General features: G+C 39.8%; 1 protein-coding gene across 1 annotated transcript in view; it reads left to right on the plus strand.

The window, feature by feature from the left end:
- Nucleotides 1-20,394, plus strand: part of LOC133630230 (guanine nucleotide exchange factor VAV3-like) — a 277,047-nt gene that overhangs the window by 191,321 nt on the left and 65,332 nt on the right. Inside the window, exons 19-20 of the mRNA XM_062021697.1 lie at nt 207-225; nt 19,268-19,398. Of these exons, the coding sequence (XP_061877681.1) occupies nt 207-225; nt 19,268-19,398 (150 nt within the window). The remainder of the gene's footprint in view (nt 1-206; nt 226-19,267; nt 19,399-20,394) is intronic.

The following is a 20,394-nucleotide window of genomic DNA, read 5'->3' on the forward strand; positions in this document are numbered from 1 at the left end:
TGATGGAATGGCTGCATGTTTGAACACATCAGTAGTTGACTATTATTTAAAATAAACACAAAACTCTTGGGGAAAGTCAATGAATTCATCAAGGGCACAGCTCAACACCTACTTGTGTCAAAACAGTACTGTGGCATTGTGTGACAAGTGAGAAAGTGTGTACCCTGTGTCACTGTGTAAACTTCTTTTCTTTGCATTTATTTCAGGTTAAAGACCGAGATCCAGGTAAGAAGGAGGGAACTCTACAGAATAATTGACTTCTTTCCTGCAATGCATAAAGCTTTTCACCCATTCTGCACACACACGTGCACTGACAGCGTGGAATACATCGTATTAAAGCAGTCTTAAGAAAAGTCGATATATTACACAATTTTTCGAACTATAAGGCGCACTTAAAACCCTTTCGTTTTCTCAAAAATCGACAGTGCGCCTTTAACCCGGTGCACCTAATGCACTGGATAATTCTGGTTGTGCTTACCGACCTCAGAGCAATTTTCTTTGGTACGTGGCGTAATGATAAGTGTGAGTAGATGGCAGTCACACATAAGAGATACGTGTAGACTGTAAGATGACGGCAGTAAACAACACCAATACTTTAAATGTTCCGTTGAAAATATAGAACATTACACACAAAAATCTGTCAAAATGTTTTAGTACGACTTTGAAGCCGCACCCCTCGATGGATTGTCGGCGCATTACGGCTACCGTAGTCAGAAGTTTGAGTATTATTATGGTGCGAGTATAACAGGGGTGTCCAAAGTGCGGCCCGTGGGCCATTTGCGGCCCGCCACACATTCTGGAAATGCCATTGCAAAAATAAAAAAAACCTTAAAAAAGTGGAATTAGGTGAAATCTAACTAGAAAATGTTGCAATGTTGACACAAAAGCTGCCATGCAGGCTGTTTTTTTTAAAGATTTTGTCTATCTTTATTTTCCTTTTTTTGGTATTGCTCAAAAAAAAAAAAAAAAAGACAAAAAAAATCAATAATAATGAATTATTGACATCTTCAAGGCTCCAATTACTTCAAATATTTCACATTAAAATGTTTTATGTGGAAAAATATTGCATATATTGTGTGGTTGCCATATAAAAACATCCAAGTTTTCTTTGACAAAAGAGCATAAAACAAACAAAATGATAGTTCAAACGTAAAATGGACAGATATATCTGAAGTTGATCTCGTAACTTAAGTGTTGAAAGTAAAACAAATAATAATTAAAGCTGCGAGCAGCGTTGGTCGGGTCCGCATTTTGGCAGGTGCTAGTCCTAGGTGTCCCAATACTTTTGTCCAGTGGTAGTCCTGAGTGAGACCTACATAGAGGTTTTTGTTTCGTGTCTCTACGATATTCGTACTGGGAGTTAGAGGAAGTTGTGTCTGTGTTTTTTTCCTAGGTGTTGCGGCACAGTGGTTGTTTTCTTCGAAGGCGCGTAAAATCACAGCAGCGGAGCAACTTTAGTGCTGCGGGTCTTTGAAGGCTCGTAAAACCAAAACCGTACTACCGATCAAAACGCTTTCGTCAACTTTTAATCAGAAGGGTTCAATCTCTCTCCTGTAGCAGTTTGAAGCCGAAACGACAAACGCGCTCAGAGGAGATAATGTTTGATGTTTGGTGACCGGTTGTAACAAAAATTTAGTTTTGAAGGAGGAATAGCAAACTTCCCGTTGATTTTTGCTGAAGGATGTCAATCTATGAAATGTAGGTCTAGGTCAGGGGTCGGCAACCTTTACCACTCAAAGAGCCATTTTGGCAAGTTTCACAAATTAAAGAAAATAATGGGAGCCACAAAAAAAAAAATTAATTTAAAATGAAAAACACCGCATACAAAGCTTTAATTGCTTTGTGCTATGTTGACCAGGGGTCTCAGACACACGCACCGGCACGCACTTTAATTTGGAAATTTGATGTCAGTGCGGCCCGCGAGATTTGAATCAATGGCGCTTGATAGCGTCATACTTGCCAACCCTCTCATTATTTCCGGGAGACTCCTGAATATCAGGGAGTGATGGCACTGCCTTTGGTGCCCTCTACAGCCTGCCCAAACAGTGTATCTGCTCGGCCTCATGTAGAATGCAGCTTCAGCTTGCTCACGTAAGTGACAGCAAGGCGTACTAGCTCAGCAGCCACACAGCTTACACTGACGGTAGCCGTACCGTATAAAACAACTTTAACACTGTTACGTTACAAATATGCGCCACACTTTGAACCCACACCAAAAAAGAATGACAAACACATTTCTGGAGAACATCTGCACTGTAACACAACATAAACACAACACAATAAATACCCAGAATCCCATGCAGCACTAACTCTTCCGCTCAACCGACGCACGGAGGGGGGGGGGGGGGGGGGGGGGGGTTGATGTGTGGGGGGTTTTGTGGTAGCGGGGGTGTATAATCTAGACCGGAAGAGTTAGGGCTGCATGGGATTCTGGGTATTGGTTGTGTTGTGTTTATGTTGTGTTACAGTGGGATGTCCTCCAGAAATGTGTTTTTCATTATTTTTTGGTGTGGGTTCACAGTGTGGCGCATATTTGTAATGTAACAGTGTTAAAGTTGTTTTATACGGTACGGCTACCGTCAGTGTAAGCTGTGTGGCTGATGACTAAGTATGCTTTGCTGTCTCCTACGTGTGCAAGTAAAAGCTACATACAACATGTGGCCGGGCTGGCATGCTGTTTGTAAATGCTATAGAGGACAATTATTGCAGTGCAATTAGGGCACGCCCTTAATTTAGTAATTAGAGTGAAAATAGGATTATATTTGCCTTGGGAGTTGTATAGGAGAGGCACTGAGATCCATAAGTCTCCTGGTAAAATCGGGGGGGGGGGGGGTCGGCAAGTATGCAGCTGAGCCGCATCAGAGTGGTCAAAGAGCCGCATGCGGCTCCGGAGCCGCGGGTTGCCGACCCCTGCTCTAGGTGAGACCTACGTAGAGGTTTTTGTTTCATGTCTCTAAGACGTTCCTTCTGGAAGTTACAAGCAGTTTTGTCTGTGTTTTCCTCTGAGAAGCAGTTTTGTCTCTGTTTTATTCAAAAATTGTGCTAGAGCGCAATTTTGAGTTTTGGGGTTCGGTTTTTTTTTAGATCGCAATTTCCACCAGTCCCGATGTGTGTGAGAAGTTTGGTGAGTTTTGAAGTATTTTAAAGGGGTCAAATTACAGGTCAAAGAGGCAAAAATTAGTGTTTTTAGTAATTTTTTGTGTTGAAGGGGAAACAGGTTTTTGTTTCATGTCTCTACGACCTTCCTAGTGGGAGTTACAGGCAGTTTTCTTGCTAGGGGGGGCTAGAGCGCAATTTTGATTTTTGGGGTTAGGTTTTTTTTACTAACGTGGTTGGGGCACGTTTTTCTATGTGTGTGTCAAATTTGGTGAGTTTTGAAGCATGTTAAGGGGGGCAAAGTAGTGCGCAAAGCTGCGGAATAATAAACCTTACAATAACAATAGTGTCCTTTGTCCATGTACAAAGGACTCCCACAGGGAGTCCTTTGTACATGGTACAGGCGGACCCTAATAAAAATGTATCACTTTATGAGTGGGGTACCTTTTGGATCCCAAAGATATTCAATCCAATCCAATCCACTTTATTTATATAGCACATTTACACAACAAGAATGTTTCCAAAGTGCTGCACAGCCATGTTAAAAACAATATTAAAAACAACATTATGCTACACCAATGACTGAATAAAAACAAAGAATAAATGAATAGAAAATCAATACAAAAACAATATAAAAAATAAATATGATTAAAAACGATTTTAAAGGGTAAAACCAATTAAAACAGTAAAATAGACATCAAAATTTATTAAAAAAAACACAGAGGACAACAGAGGACAGAAGAATATTTCGTGGTATTTTATTTATCTTTTCACGGTGATTAATCAAAAATAATAATGAAAATAAAATCAATGGTGTCCTGCATTATTGATCTTTTCAGGGCTCCAATTACTTCACATCAAACATTGCTTTCTGAATGTTTTAGGCGGTGGGGGAAATACTGCATATTTCAGTTTTACTATAAAAAACAAAGTTGTCTTTGACAGAAAAGGCATATACAGTATAATAATAGGCAATAATAATATTTAACATTTTAATGACTGAGACCCTTTACGGGCCCCAGGATCCCTAATTGTTAAAAAAAAAAAAAATCTATATATTTTATTATGGGTTGAAAATGAAAAATATCAAAATGGCCCCCGCATGCTTTAATTTTTCCGTGTGCGGCCCTCAGTGGAAAAAGTTTGGACACCCCTGGTGTATAAGGACCGCAAAATGGCACCCATTAGCGGACATATTATCTGCCGTTTTGTTTCGCAATATTATGCAAAAGCAACTTTTCTTACCTTCTGGTACCTGCTGATCTGTATTTGGGATCTGCATAAGTCCTGAAAATTTGCGCACGTCCGCCATTGCCGACGATGGAGTCGATAAGATTTTTCTTTTATGGGGCATTTCTAATATAAAGCAGCGTAACGTTCTTACTTATATCCGTCAGTAAACTCGCCATGAAAGCGTTAAAACATACCGGTGTAGTGAGTTTACATTATTCACCCAAGGAACTTTAGTTATTAGAGAGTTCCGGTCGGACGGTTTTTCACGGGACACATTTTCGGCAAATGAGGAGATTCTGCTCCGTTATTGATTGAAGTAAAGTCTGAATGTCATTAAAACAGTTAGCGCCATCTTTTGACACTTCTTCCACTCCCGTCCTTGCACGCTACACCGCTACAACAAAGATGACGCTGTCGAAGGTGAGCCACGTAAATAAGACCGCCCACAAAACGGCGCATCCTGAAGATGATCTGTAAAACATCATCTATGCAACATTTTGACCAAAGAACTACCATTACATGTTATGTAGACCACAAGGAAGTCTTTTACATTCAGTAAAAAATTATAATAATATGACTCCTTTAATGCGTCTTATTGTATGAAAATAGACCTGACTAGACCCGCTCATCGGCAGTGTGCCTTATAATCCGGAAAATACGGTACTTATGTCCTTTGAGCATGCACCGTCAACGGGTGATGCCAGTTGGAAAAGGGCTCGCTTCAAGTTAGCGGTAAGAAAATGATGGTTACTGCTTAAAGATGAAGTACTGTATTACTACACACCAAAGACACTTGGGTAGGACAGTAACTAACGGGGATGGCTACCTTGCACAACTGACACAGTTACAGAGTATCAGTACCTGGGAATCGATACCGGTACTCAAATTTTGTGTGTGTCAATAAATGTTGGTTACGATACCATCTCATTTTTAATGTTACATTTAAAAACTGTGCTGTTTGGTTGTTATATTTTGTTTTATGCTTAACATTGGTTCATTTTGGAGATATGTTACCTTGATTTCGGCTTAGGTGTCATTTTGGTAATTGTTTTATTCATATTATAATTGCTATATTTGAATGATGATAAATGAATGTGTTGCGGTAGTTGCGGATTTCACCAATGCGGCGGTTTGAGGAAACGTTTGGTTGCTTTTCCCAACACGTCCTTAGCTGAACAGGAGGTGCGTGAAGTTTAACGGCTTTGTAAATACACTATTTGCTTTGTACACTTTGTGTTTGACTAACACGCTGAGACAAAGTCCAAGTCCATTGTGTTCTTCGTGGTGTTTTTGAAACCGCACCAATTTTTGCATAACTTTCAAGTGTTTTGCCAAGAGGATTATTTGTAATAAGTACATTTTCAGAATGTGCTGGTTCTTTTTCTGGCCCAAAATGGCGGCCATCTTGGTGGGGGCAACATTCCCATTAACGGCAATGCATGCACATTACAAATAAATCTGAACCTTCTCATTTCTCAAATGATTTTTCAAGCGGTTTACTTTATTGTGAAAGTCACAACCTACAAAATATGACGGGTGGGTGCTTTTTGGCAGGAGTGTTTTGTATTGGTTGATTACATGCTGGTCAGTGCATGATTGCTTAAGTTGCATGTTTGTGTTCCTGTGTGTAGAAATAGTCCTTGTGTGTGTGTTTCATTTAATCTTATTTAACCAGAGCCAAAGATCCATTGAGATCAAAACCTCTTTTGCAAAGGTGACCGGACCAAGAGAGGCAGTAGCACAACAAGAAATACGAATTAATGAGCGTATCCGTTAAGGCCACTACATTATTCATAGCACTGATAAGGAATACATTTAATGGATGTACAAAACCCAAAACCAGTGAAGTTGGCACATTGTGTAAATGGTAAATAAAAACAGAATACAGTGATTTGCAAATCCTTTTCAACTTATATTCAATTGACTAGACTGCAAAGACAAGATATTTAACGTTCGAACTGGTAAACTTTGTTATTTTTTGCAAATATTAGCTCATTTGGAATTTGATGCGTGCAACATGTTTCAAAAAAGCTGGCACAAGTGGCAAAAAAAGACTGAGAAAGTTGAGGAATGCTCATCAAACACTTATTTGGAACATCCCACAGGTGAACAGGCAAATTGGGACCAGGTGGGTGCCATGATTGCGTATAAAAGCAGCTTCCGTGAAATGCTCAGTCATTCACAAACAAGGACGGGGCGAGGGTCACCACTTTGTCAACAAATGCCTGAGCAAATTGTTTAAGAACAACATTTCTCAACGAGCTATTGCAAGGAATTTAGGGATTTCACCATCCACGGTCCGTAATATCATCAAAAGGTTCAGAGGATCTGGAGAAATCACTGCACGTAAGCGTAATAAACATTGACTGCCTGTGACCTTCGATCCCTCAGGCGGTACTGCATCAAAAAGCGACATCAGTGTGTAAAGGATATCACCACACGGGCTCAGGAACACTTCAGAAAACCACTGTCAGTAACTACAGTTGGTCGCTACATCTGTAAGAGCAAGTTAAAACTCTTCTATGCAAAGCCAAAGCCATTTATCAACAACACCCAGAAACGCCGCTGGCTTTGCTGGGCCTGAGCTCATCTAAGATGGACTGATACAACGTGGAAAAGTGTTCTGTGGTCTGACGAGTCCACATTTCAAATTGTTTTTGGAAACTGTGGACGTCGTGTCCTCTGGACCAAAGAGGAAAAGAACCATCCGGATTGTTATAGGCGCAAAGTGTAAAAGCCAGCATGTGTGATGGTATGGGGGTATATTAGTGCCCAAGACATGGGTAACTTACACATCTGTGAAGGCACCATTAATGCTGAAAGGTACATACAGATTTTGGAGCAACATATGTTGCCATCCAAGCAACGTTACCATGGACGCCCCTGCTTATTTCAGCAAGACAATGTGTGTTACAACAGCGTGTCTTCATAGTAAAAGAGTGCGGGTACTAGACTGGCCTGCCTGTAGTCCAGACCTGTCTCCCATTGAAAATGTGTGGTGCATTATGAAGCCTAAAATAGCACAAGGGAGACCCCCGGACTGTTGAACAACTTAAGCTGTACATCAAGCAAGAATGGGAAAGAATTCCACCTGAGAAGCTCCAAAAATGTGTCTCCTCAGTTCCCAAACGTTTACTGAGTGTTGTTAAAAGGAAAGGCCATGTAACACAGTGGTAAAAATGCCCCCGTGACAACTTTTGTGGAATGTGTTAAATTCTAAGTTAATGATTATTTGCTAAAAAAAACCAAGTTTCTCAGTTCAAACATGAAATATCTTGTCTTTGCAGTCTATTCAATTGAATATAAGTTGAAAAGGATTTGCAAACAATTGTATTCTGGTTTAATTTACGAATTACACAAGGTGCCAACTTCACTGGTTTTGGGTTGTGTAATTAATGAGCGTATCCGTTAAGGACACTACATTATTCATAGCATTGATAAGGGATACATTTAATGGATGTAGAAATTAACCACAGGATTACGTTCAAAGCAGTCCCTTCAATTGTACATCACAATTTGTGACATCTCCACTCGACTGCACTTCTCTGTATTGCTAATCAGGATTTTTACTGAAATCATCATTTTTCCTGGTGTTTAACGTAACCCTGCTACGTCAAAAGGTGTAGATTGTTCCATGGATTTGACCCTGCAGCAGATCTATCCAAAACGGAGTTTTGCGCCGTAAACACAACCATTGTGTGCCCACATTCTTTTTCGGTATTTTTTTTTTCCTTCAAAATAACGCAATTAGCATAGGCATCCTTTTATTGCTTACAGTGTGTGTGCATACAGTACAGGCACCTACTTCTAATCTCCTGTAAACCTCTTAGACACACATTTTTCCTCTCCTCTATCCATTATATTGCAGAAAATCCTTTCTGACTGAAGACGCATTCAAATCAATAGGCGTTTGATTGCCCCAGCCTTTGGCATTTTACATTTTTTTTTTTTTTTTAGAATGCTGTTCTTTATTTTCAAAAGGTGCACTAAACACGTGGTTTGTCCTTGTGCGGTTAGGAATGCGATTCATGCCCCCGAGACTCAATTCTTCACGGCCGCGTGCCTTTAGAAGTGCTTTTCAGGGCAGGCTAGCACATGTCAGGCTGCCAACCTCCATGCCACGGCGCTGGAACGGAAGCTCCGCAGATGTCGGCAATATTCGCCTTTAGCTTCTGAGCTCAACATAAATTAGGAAGAAATCACCACGTCATTTCAATGCTGAGTAAAGTCCTTCCAAAAAATGTGAAGTAGGTGTGCATTAGTATGAATTTGACTTCTGTCTAGGGTTGTACGGTATGTATCGCGGTACTAATCAATTGAAATCGGTAAAATACCACCTTTGAAAAGTACCGGTACAGTCCTCGGCGATTAATATTACCACCTTTGCTTCAAACTTAGGTAAACATTTAAATAATAAGCATTCAGTGACAGGTAATAATGTAGTTGTTACACTTGTCCTGCTGTTCGGTCCGGTGCAGACCGTAGTCGAGGAGCACAGGGAAGACGTTCCCTTCAAGATGCCTTTTAATTGATAGTTTAACCTTGTAAAATTGTTCTTTGACTGTCAGTGTTTAAAGTTAAAGTACCACTGATAGTCACACACACACACACACACACACACACACACACACACACACACACACACACACACACACACACACACACACACACACACACACACACACACACACACACACACACACACACACACACACACACACACACACACACACACACACACACACACACTAGGTGTGGTGAAATTAGCCTCTGCATTTGACCCATACCCTTGTTCCACCCCCTGGAAGGTGAGGGGAGGAGTGAGAATCATTTTGGTGATTTAACCTCCAATTGCAACCCTTGATGCTGAGTGCCAAGCAGGGAGGTAATGGGTCCCATTTTTATAGTCTTTGGTATGACTCGGCCGGGGTTTGAACTCAAGACCTATCGATCTCAGGGCGGACACTCTAACCACTAGTCCACTGGGCAGGCTTAGATATTCTGTTAAAATAAAGCCAATATTGACATTTTTCGTAGTTTCCATAGTATCGAAATACATGTTGGTACTGCAACCAGTGCTAAATGATGTACTTAGGTAAACATTTAAATAATAAGCATTCAGTGGCAGGTAATAATGTAGTTGTTACACTTGTCCTGCTGTTCGGTCAGGTGCAGACCGTAGTCGAGGAGCAGAGGGAAGACGTTCCCTTCAGGGTCGATGCGATTTCAATGCTTTTTAGTTGATATTTTAATCTTGTAAAATTGTTCTTTAACTGTCAGTGTTTAAAGTTAAAAGTTAAAGTACCACTGATAGTCACACACACACACACTAGGTGTGGTGAAATTAGCCTCTGCATTTGACCCATACCCTTGTTCCACCCCCTGGGAGGTGAGGGGAGGAGTGAGAATAATTTTGGTGATTTAGCCTCCAATTCCAAACCTTGATGCTGAGTGCCAAGCAGGGAGGTAAGGGGTAGGGCTGAACGATTTATCGTTTTCAGATCGAAATTGCGATTTCAGAAGTCTCAATCTTGAGATCGTGAAGGCTTCGGTTTTAGACGAACGTTATTTAGCTCTCCTGGCTGACATGTCTGTTGTGTATATGCAGCCTGCTCGTGCTACTCTCATGCCTTGTCAAACTCACCAATCAGAAGTGGTAAACTACTTGTGAGCAGGGCATGCCGTCACGCTAACCAATCAGAGGCGGCCATTGACGAGGCTACCGCGTACACGCCCACTAACAACTTTGGTGAAGAAACAAACGTCCTGGAGGAAATGGCTGCTGCCGCCGGGTCAGAAGTGGAGGAGGATTTAGTTTTAATACAGAAGAAGAGCAGCACGTCTGTCATTTGGGACTACTTCGGTTTCGAAACTTCAGATGTGCATCAGAAACAGGTACTTTGTAAAACTTGTCGGGCCAAAGTCGCCACATCCCAAGGCAACACGACTAATTTATTCCGGCACTTGAAAAATCACCACCGGCAGTTACACGACGAATGTATGACCAAAAAGTCCGGTGAAAAGTCAACCCCGAGCGATTCAGCCCATTGTAGCAAACATACCACAATTACAGCGTCGTTTATTACCAGCCACCAGTTCACCATCAGAAAGATTGTTTAGTGCTAGTGGCAATGTTGTCACATGTCAGCGCTCATGTCTTAAACCATCAAAGGTTGACATGCTAGTTTTCTTGACCAAAAATCTGTGAAGAGTGATGTAGAGATGTCAGGGAAGCAAGTATTATTGTTAAAGTACTTTTTAGATTGTGTTTGTTCTGCACTTTACCCTGACTTGTGGTGTCAGTTTTTGTAAAAAAAAAAAAGATAAATGCTAGTTTTCAGGAATATTATGTTCTATTGTTAACAGAATAGATGTGCAATATTTGGGTGCTGCTAAGCGGTAAATGAATGACCCACCTATTTTAATGTCTGACATATTTTTCAGAAGGGCAGAGGTTGGGTCATTTTGTTTTTGTAATAGTATTTTCTTTATTACCATTACTTTTCAATTTCACTTTAAAATATTGTTCAGGTTTCTTCCAGGGTTGAATAAAGTACTTGAATTGCTGCTATAGATGTTGATAGGCTAGCTCTCTTGAGCCATAAAAGACTGACCTACCTACTTGAGTATAAGACTGTTTACATAAGGTCAGGATCCTTTTTTTCCTTTATTGAAGTTGTTGAATTTTGTTTTTCTTATTATATATTAAGCATTGCTTTTTGTGTTGGAATTGTTTTGTATTTTATTTAACTTAAACTTTTTTATTTATCTTAACATAATTAAGGTTTTTGTACTGGTTTTAGTTCTTTAGTTTTAATAACTGCTGTTGGTCAAGAACTTTGGAGAATGTACATGCATGTTTCTTAATAAATACATGTTTGAAGCAATTCTTACCTTTTAGTATTCATCCTTGCATTACATAGCATTTAATGTTTTCATGGTATATCATTTTTTGTCATGTTTTAAATCTGTTACTGTTACTGAAGCTTGATTTGAAAAGAAATCGTGAGTCAAAATCGAAATCGCAATTTCTGTCAGAAAAATCGTGATCAGATTTTTTCCTGAAATCGTTCAGCCCTAGTAAGGGGTCCCATTTTTATAGTCATTGGTATGACTCGGCCGGGGTCCTTGGTGCCGATTCTCATCCAACTAACACTTTCCCAAGTTCCGAACAAATGTAGTTTTTCCTGGAAATTAACATTCGAACCATTTCAACATTCAAACTATTCTTACATTCATACTACATTCTGTCAGCATTTCAGTTCAACTTCAGTATCGGAGCATCCACACGCAATTTCTTCAGGAATTGCCTCATCTAGTTGTACCTGGTTTTGTGTATTTGGGATCTGCATAAATCCTGAAAATTTGAAATTAAACCATGTTAGCATGATAGAGATCGCTATAAAACAATCGTGTCTCTAACGTCGTCGACTGAACGAAGCACCAAGTACTATGTTTCTCCCAAAAGTCCATAGTCAGTCGAGCAACAACCGTTCCGTCAGGACAGGCAAGTTCTCCTGACCCCCAACTTATCCTCCAGAAGATCTCGTCAATTTAATCAATTCCATCGTTTAGATTTTGGAGAGCAGCGTGAAAAGAGGTTCCAAGAAACTTAAGACAATACAAGCAAGAGAGATAAGGTTGAGGGTAAGAAAAGCGTCCGCCCTGGATGAGTGCCATTGCTTATGCAATTTATTTTAATTAAAAAAAGACCCCAATAATGCATACAAATGCAATTTTGTTGTCAGAATGTCAGCCAGGAACATTTTTGAATGTGTTACTTGAATGCACTTGTTCAAAAAGTTGTATCTAATCAGACAAGTAAGCAGTGTTTCCCACACATTCATTTACAAATACATTTTTGTTTTGTTTTTGTCCTGTCCAGCTTCTCAGGCAAATCATATAGTTGATGTAGATGCCCATATCAGCCGTTCAGATTTACTTTACAAAAGAGAAGTGTAGGATCAAGATTTTTGGAGCTCTTTGTTCAGTAGATCAGATGTTTGATGAAGCTTTGTGTCTATCTACCACCACTACTGTTTTCTGTTTATTTGTTACTGACTGTGGCAGGACACCTCTGCCTCTGTTTCACTTTATGTTGCTGGTAAATAATATGGTTGTAGTAGTAGGCTACAGTTAAATTATTCAGTATGCACTAATTAAAGGGGCAGAGCTTTGAGACATTTTAGCTTTTATATTTTTATAAGATATATTTTTTGTAAGAACCACAATTAATAAATATATTTCAGCGAATAACTTATTGTTCAAATCTGTATATAAATATGTACATAAAGTGTTGTAATTATATTGTAAAATGGATGGATGGATGGACGTTTAAAAAAAACGTATTATTAATTAGGAAGTATAACATTTTTGAGCCTTTTTAGAGAAAATCATATCATTGTAGTAAGTTATGCAAATTACTCGATGATGTCATGGTGACCACGCCCATAGCCACGCCCCCACCGCCACAGGTATCTTGGCAGTTTATGGGAGTAAGGGTGTATTTTAAAATGAAATTTCCTCTCATTTTTGCTCTGACGTGCATTGACCTGATGACTGTGCTTGATTACCGTATTTTCCGGACCATAGGGCGCACCGGATTATAAGGCGCACTGCGGATGAGCGGGTCTATTCAGGTCTTTTTTCATACAAAAGGCGCACCGTCCTTATAAGGCGCATTAAAGGGGTCATATTTATAAAAATGTTTCTAAATGTAAAAGACTTCCTTGTGGTTCTTTGGTCAAAATGTTGCATAGATGATGTTTTACAGATCATCTTCAAGTCGCTTTCTGACAGTCGCTTCAGGATGCGCCGTTTTGTGGGCGGTCTTATTTACGTGGCTCACCTTCGACAGCGTCTTCTCCCCGTCATCTTTGTTGTAGCGGTGTAGCGTGCAAGGACGGGAGTGGAAGAAGTGTCAAAAGATGGCGCTAACTGTTTTAATGACATTCAATCAATAACAGAGCAGCATCTCCTCATCCGTGGCTCACTAGTGCAACAACAAGGCCGGAAATGTGTCCCGTGAAAAAACGTCCGACTGGAACTCTCTAATAACTAAAGTTCCTTGGGTGAATAATGTCAACTCACTACACCGGTATGTTTTAGCGCGTTCATGGCGAGTTTACTGACAGATATAAGTAAGAACTTTACACTACTTTATATCAGAAATGGCAACAGTGGAGGATGAATGTCCCATAACAAGAGGATAGAGACAAAGAAGAAGCTTATCGACTACGGTGTCGGCACGGACTACAAAGGCGGATGCGCGCAAATTTTCAGGACTAATGCAGATCCCAAATACACATCAGCAAGTACCAGAAGGTACATCGGACTTTTAACAGCGACTAAAAACAAAGTATGAATTTATTGAAATTGCTGATTTTGTGATGTCTTTTGTGTTTGTGGTTGTGTTGTTCAATAACGGCTTAAATACATGTAGCGCTATATTTGACCAGCAGAGGGCGACAAGATAGACAGATAGTACTTTATTGATTCCTTCAGGAGAGTTCCCTCAGGAAAATTTAAATTAAATTAAAAATTAAAGCTACACCTAAGGTTTAATTGTGTTAAACCACACGTGTGCAATGTTTGCTGTGTGTCTTAACACTGAACCTTATATTTATGTAACATACACAATGGACAGTATTTATGTAAAATACACCATGGACGTTATACTTCTGTAATGTTTATATTTTCAGTCTTTGAAACCTGAATAAAGGAAGAAAAATAATTCAGTTGCTTTTGCATAATATTGCGAAACAAAATGGCAGATAATATGTCTTACCTTATACACACACCATAATAATACTCGTATGTTGAAGCACAGTACAATCCATCAAGCGGTGCGGCTTCATAGCTTACCAAATTCCTACTAAAACATTTTGATAGATTTTTGAGTGCCGTGTGTAATGTTCTATATTTTCAATAGAATATATAACATTGTGGTGTTTACTTGAGTCGTATTGCAGTTTACACGTACTGTATATCTTTTGTGTGACTGCCATGTCGCTTATGTGTGACTGCCATCTACTGGTCACACTTATCATTTCACCATGTACCAAATAAAATAGCTTAGAGTTCGGTAAGCACAACCAGAATTATTCCGTACATTAGGCGCACCGGGTTATAATAAGGCGCACTGTCCAGTTTTGAGAAAATGTAAGGATTTTACGTGCGCCTTACAGTCCGAAAAATACGGTAATCTGCGTGCATACATGATTTACGCGATGATTTGTCGAGATTAATCACAAGAGTTAACTTATTTTTGACAGGCCTATTTTTAAGTGAGGATTTAAAAGACTCCACGGATGTTAGCAGTTTTAATTTGCAGAGGGTGCAGACAGTTCCATAGTTTCGGGCCTGCAACTGCAAAAACGATGTCTCTAGAGTCCTTTCTAGAAGGACGTGCAATGTTTGTGGACTGTAGTGCACGTTCTCCCTATCAATCCAATTATCGCAGAAACGTCTCTATTTTGAACGTCACGACTCGCACATCTCCACTCTGCTTATCTTACTTTTAACTGCTTGATTACCAGCTGTGTATCAGGACTGTATCGCTTATCTGCTTTATGATCATTATTAAGGGGCCCGGATGATTTATACGGCTGACAGGGGCTGTGTTTGTACGTGTGCAACCTATGCTCCCTTCTGATCAACACTTCATAGTTTAGCCGAGCAAAGCTTTGGAATGACAAACTTGCCTGTGTTGACACGAGTTCCCGTTCTCGCACGGTTGCTTAAAAACCTTGAAATTGCTTGGATTTTAATGTTGTGTTTTCAAGGCGCTTGGAAATGTCCATCATATTCCTCGGCAGTATGACTTACTAGGCTACTGGAAAAAAATTAAATACGTTTCCGTAAAAATTAAAAACTACACGCTTGATCTGTTGGCTTTGCACAAGCCCTTACATTAGGTTGTTGTCATGTATATAGGGCTCTGCGTCGCCCCCAAGAGGACAGTGGTGCATCGGTCCATCATGCCGGGAGGTTGTCGTTTTAATGAACATGATGTATGCATGAATTATCATACAAACAAATAAGTCAACGATAATAATTAATGGTATTTCTTGTAAGGAATGATGTATACATGAATGATGATGATACAAACAAACAAGTAAACAACTGATCTTGAAAGTCCTTAAAAAGTCCTCGAATTTGGCCATGGAAATGGTTCAATGTTAGGCTTAGGTTTTAGCAGATTTTCCTTATTTTTCCTACAGACAGCATTTTGTGACCTCAAACAAGAGGGCTATGAATTGATTCACACTGGTTTTTGCCTTTTGAAGGGTACTGGAAAAACTGGAAAATTTATCTTGAAAGTCTTTAAAAAGTCCTCGAATTTGGCCATGGAAATGGTTCAATGTTAGGCTTAGGTTTTAGCAGATTTTCCGTATTGTTCCTACAGACAGCATTTGGTGACCTCAAACAACAAGGCTATGGATTGACTCACACTGGTTTTCGCCTTTTGCAGGGTACTGGAAAAACTGGGAAATTTATCTCGAAAGTCCTTAAAAAGTCCTCGAATTTGGCCATGGAAAAGGTTCAATGTTAGGCTTAGGTTTTTAGCAGATTTTCCGTATTGTTCCTACAGACAGCATTTGGTGACCTCAAACAACAAGGCTATGGATTGATTCACACTGGTTTTCGCTTTTTGAAGGGTACTGGAAAAACTGGAAAATTGATCTTGAAAGTCTTTAAAAAGTCCTCGAATTTGGCCATGGAAATGGTTCAATGTTAGGCTTAGGTTTTAGCAGATTTTCCGTATTGTTCCTAGAGACAGCATTTGGTGACCTCAAACAACAAGGCTATGGATTGACTCACACTGGTTTTCGCCTTTTGAAGGGTAGTGGAAAAACTGGGAAATTTATTTCGAAAGTCCTTAAAAAGTCCTCGAATTTGGCCATGGAAATGGTTCAATGTTAGGCTTAGGTTTTAGCAGATTTTCCGTATTGTTCCTACAGACAGCATTTGGTAACCTCAAACAAGAAGGCTATGGATTGACTCACACTGGTTTTCGCCTTTTGAAGGGTACTGGAAGAACTGGAAAATTTATCTTGAAAGTCTTTAAAAAGTCCTCGAATTTGGCCATGGAAATGGTTCAATGTTAGGCTTAGGTTTTAGCAGATTTTCCGTATTTTTCCTACAGACAGCATTTGGTGACCTCAAACAACAAAGGCTATGGATTGATTCACACTGGTTTTCGCCTTTTGAAGGGTACTGGAAAAACTGGGAAATTTATTTCGAAAGTCCTTAAAAAGTCCTCGAATTTGGCCATGGAAATGGTTCAATGTTAGGCTTAGGTTTTAGCAGATTTTCCGTATTGTTCCTACAGACAGCATTTGGTGAACTCAAACAACAAGGCTATGGATTGATTCACACTGGTTTTCGCTTTTTGAAGGGTACTGGAAAAACTGGAAAATTGATCTCAAAAGTCCTTAAAAAGTCCTCGAATTTGGCCATGGAAATGGTTCAATGTTAGGCTTAGGTTTTAGCAGATTTTCCGTATTGTTCCTACAGACAGCATTTGGTGACCTCAAACAAGAAGGCTATGAATTGATTCACACTGGTTTTCGCCTTTTGAAAGGTACTGGAAAAACTGGAAAATTTATCTTGAAAGTCTTTAAAAAGTCCTGGAATTTGGCCATGGAAATGGTTCAATGTTAGGCTTAGGTTTTAGCAGATTTTCCGTATTGTTCCTACAGACAGCATTTGGTGACCTCAAACAACAAAGGCTATGGATTGATTCACACTGGTTTTCGCTTTTTGAAGGGTACTGGAAAAACTGGAAAATTGATCTCAAAAGTCCTTAAAAAGTCCTCGAATTTGGCCATGGAAATGGTTCAATGTTAGGCTTAGGTTTTAGCAGATTTTCCGTATTGTTCCTACAGACAGCATTTGGTGACCTCAAACAACAAGGCTATGGATTGATTCACACTGGTTTTCGCTTTTTGAAGGGTACTGGAAAAACTGGAAAATTGATCTCAAAAGTCCTTAAAAAGTCCTCGAATTTGGCCATGGAAATGGTTCAATGTTAGGCTTAGGTTTTAGCAGATTTTCCTTATTTTTCCTACAGACAGCATTTGGTGACCTCAAACAACAAGGCTATGGATTAATTCACACTGGTTTTCGCCTTTTGAAGGGTACTGGAAGAACTGGAAAATTTATCTTGAAAGTCTTTAAAAAGTCCTCGAATTTGGCCATGGAAATGGTTCAATGTTAGGCTTAGGTTTTAGCAGATTTTCCGTATCGTTCCTACACACCGCATTTGGTGACCTCAAACAACAAGGCTATGGATTGATTCACACTGGTTTTCACTTTTTGAAGGGTACTGGAAAAACTGGAAAATTGATCTCATAAGTCCTTAAAAAGTCCTCAAATTTGGCCATGGAAATGGTTCAATGTTAGGCTTAGGTTTTAGCAGATTTTCCGTATTGTTCCTACAGACAGCATTTGGTGACCTCAAACAACTAAGGCTATGGATTGATTCACACTGGTTTTCGCTTTTTGAAGGGTACTGGAAAAACTGGAAAATTGATCTCATAAGTCCTTAAAAAGTCCTCAAATTTGGCCATGGAAATGGTTCAATGTTAGGCTTAGGTTTTAGCAGATTTTCCGTATTGTTCCTACAGACAGCATTTGGTGACCTCAAACAACAAAGGCTATGGTTTGATTCACACTGGTTTTCGCCTTTTGAAGGGTACTGGAAAAACTGGAAAATTTATCTTGAAAGTCTTTAAAAAGTCCTCGAATTTGGCCATGGAAATGGTTCAATGTTAGGCTTAGGTTTTAGCAGATTTTCCGTATTGTTCCTACAGACAGCATTTGGTGACCTCAAACAACAAAGGCTATGGATTGACTCACACTGGTTTTCGCTTTTTGAAAGGTACTGGAAAAACTGGAAAATTGATCTCGAAAGTCCTTAAAAAGTCCTCGAATTTGGCCGTGGAAATGGTTCAATGTTAGGCTTAGGTTTTAGCAGATTTTCCGTATCGTTCCTACACACCGCATTTGGTGACCTCAAACAACAAGGCTATGGATTGATTCACACTGGTTTTCACTTTTTGAAGGGTACTGGAAAAACTGGAAAATTGATCTCATAAGTCCTTAAAAAGTCCTCAAATTTGGCCATGGAAATGGTTCAATGTTAGGCTTAGGTTTTAGCAGATTTTCCGTATTGTTCCTACAGACAGCATTTGGTGACCTCAAACAACTAAGGCTATGGATTGATTCACACTGGTTTTCGCTTTTTGAAGGGTACTGGAAAAACTGGAAAATTGATCTCATAAGTCCTTAAAAAGTCCTCAAATTTGGCCATGGAAATGGTTCAATGTTAGGCTTAGGTTTTAGCAGATTTTCCGTATTGTTCCTACAGACAGCATTTGGTGACCTCAAACAACAAAGGCTATGGTTTGATTCACACTGGTTTTCGCCTTTTGAAGGGTACTGGAAAAACTGGAAAATTTATCTTGAAAGTCTTTAAAAAGTCCTCGAATTTGGCCATGGAAATGGTTCAATGTTAGGCTTAGGTTTTAGCAGATTTTCCGTATTGTTCCTACAGACAGCATTTGGTGACCTCAAACAACAAAGGCTATGGATTGACTCACACTGGTTTTCGCTTTTTGAAAGGTACTGGAAAAACTGGAAAATTGATCTCGAAAGTCCTTAAAAAGTCCTCGAATTTGGCCGTGGAAATGGTTCAATGTTAGGCTTAGGTTTTAGCAGATTTTCCGTATTGTTCCTACAGACAGCATTTGGTGACCTCAAACAACAAAGGCTATGGATTTATTCACACTGGTTTTGCCTTTTGAAGGGTACTGGAAAAACTAGGAAATGTATCTTGAAAGTCCTTAAAAGGTCCTTGAACTTGGCCATGGAAAAGGTGTACGAACCCTGGAGCTCACACGGACTGAACATGTCGACCCTGTCCTTGTCGCAGGTCTCCCCAAGATGCTGGTCATCAGGAACTACTTTGGCGTGCCGAGCCCGACGTCCGGCCCGGCTCTCAGCATCCAGACGGGTGACATCATCGAATTAATCTGTGCCGACCTTCACAGCCCCTGGTGGCAGGTCAGAGTTTACGCCCTCTTCTTAATCCACACGTATCCAAGCTGTCACCTCGGCGGACACTTTATGGCGTCATATAACATGATATATTACTTTTATAGTCTAATTTTGACCTGCCTTGGGCCCACAACAAGCCAGTTAGGCAGAGTTGTTGCGTTTAAATATTAAAAGGCGGGGTTAAATGAATGTCATTCTAATTACAATACGTTCAAGCCTTTAGCACTTTGAAGCTGTTCCAACATGCACAACAATGTTTGTATTAATTAAGAATGTAACAAGAAAAAGGAAAGGGATAAGGAATTCAAATAATCTTGTGAAAATATTCAACTGGAGGCAGCGGCAAACATTCAATATCCATCACTTTTGCAGCCAGGCGACCGTAATCGTTTTTGTTCTGGCGGCCGCGTGATGAATAGAATCGATCGCTATAATTTGATTACACGCGCCCCGCCGCCTTCTGTTTACTCACTCAATGTCTGCGCTGTGATCGTGATTACCTTCTTAGCAAGGATGTGACACAGCCCAAGGACTCACACATGATGGGTGATGACCTCCAGCTACAGGCTGCTGGACGCTAATGGCTGGTGGAGGCTGAGGTCATCAAAATATCAGAAACGGCTCTCGGGATTAGGGAGAGGTACTAAAACTCGGGATTATAACTAGAGATGTCCGATATTATCGGCCGATATATGCGTTAAAATGTAATATCGGAAATTATCGGTATCGTTTTTTTTATTATCGGTATCGTTTTTTACATTTTTAAAAAAATATTAAATCAACATAAAAAACACAAGATACACTTACAATTAGTGCACCAACCTAAAAAACCTCCCTCCCCCATTCACACTCATTCACACAAAAGTGTTGTTTCTTTCTGTTATTAATATTCTGGTTCCTACATTATACATCAATATATATCAATACAGTCTGCAAGGGATACAGTCCGTAAGCACACATGATTGTGCGTGCTGCTGCTCCACTAATAGTACTAACCTTTAA

This window comes from Entelurus aequoreus, linkage group LG15 (assembly GCF_033978785.1).
Source record: "Entelurus aequoreus isolate RoL-2023_Sb linkage group LG15, RoL_Eaeq_v1.1, whole genome shotgun sequence".
Taxonomy (NCBI): Eukaryota; Metazoa; Chordata; class Actinopteri; order Syngnathiformes; family Syngnathidae; genus Entelurus; species Entelurus aequoreus.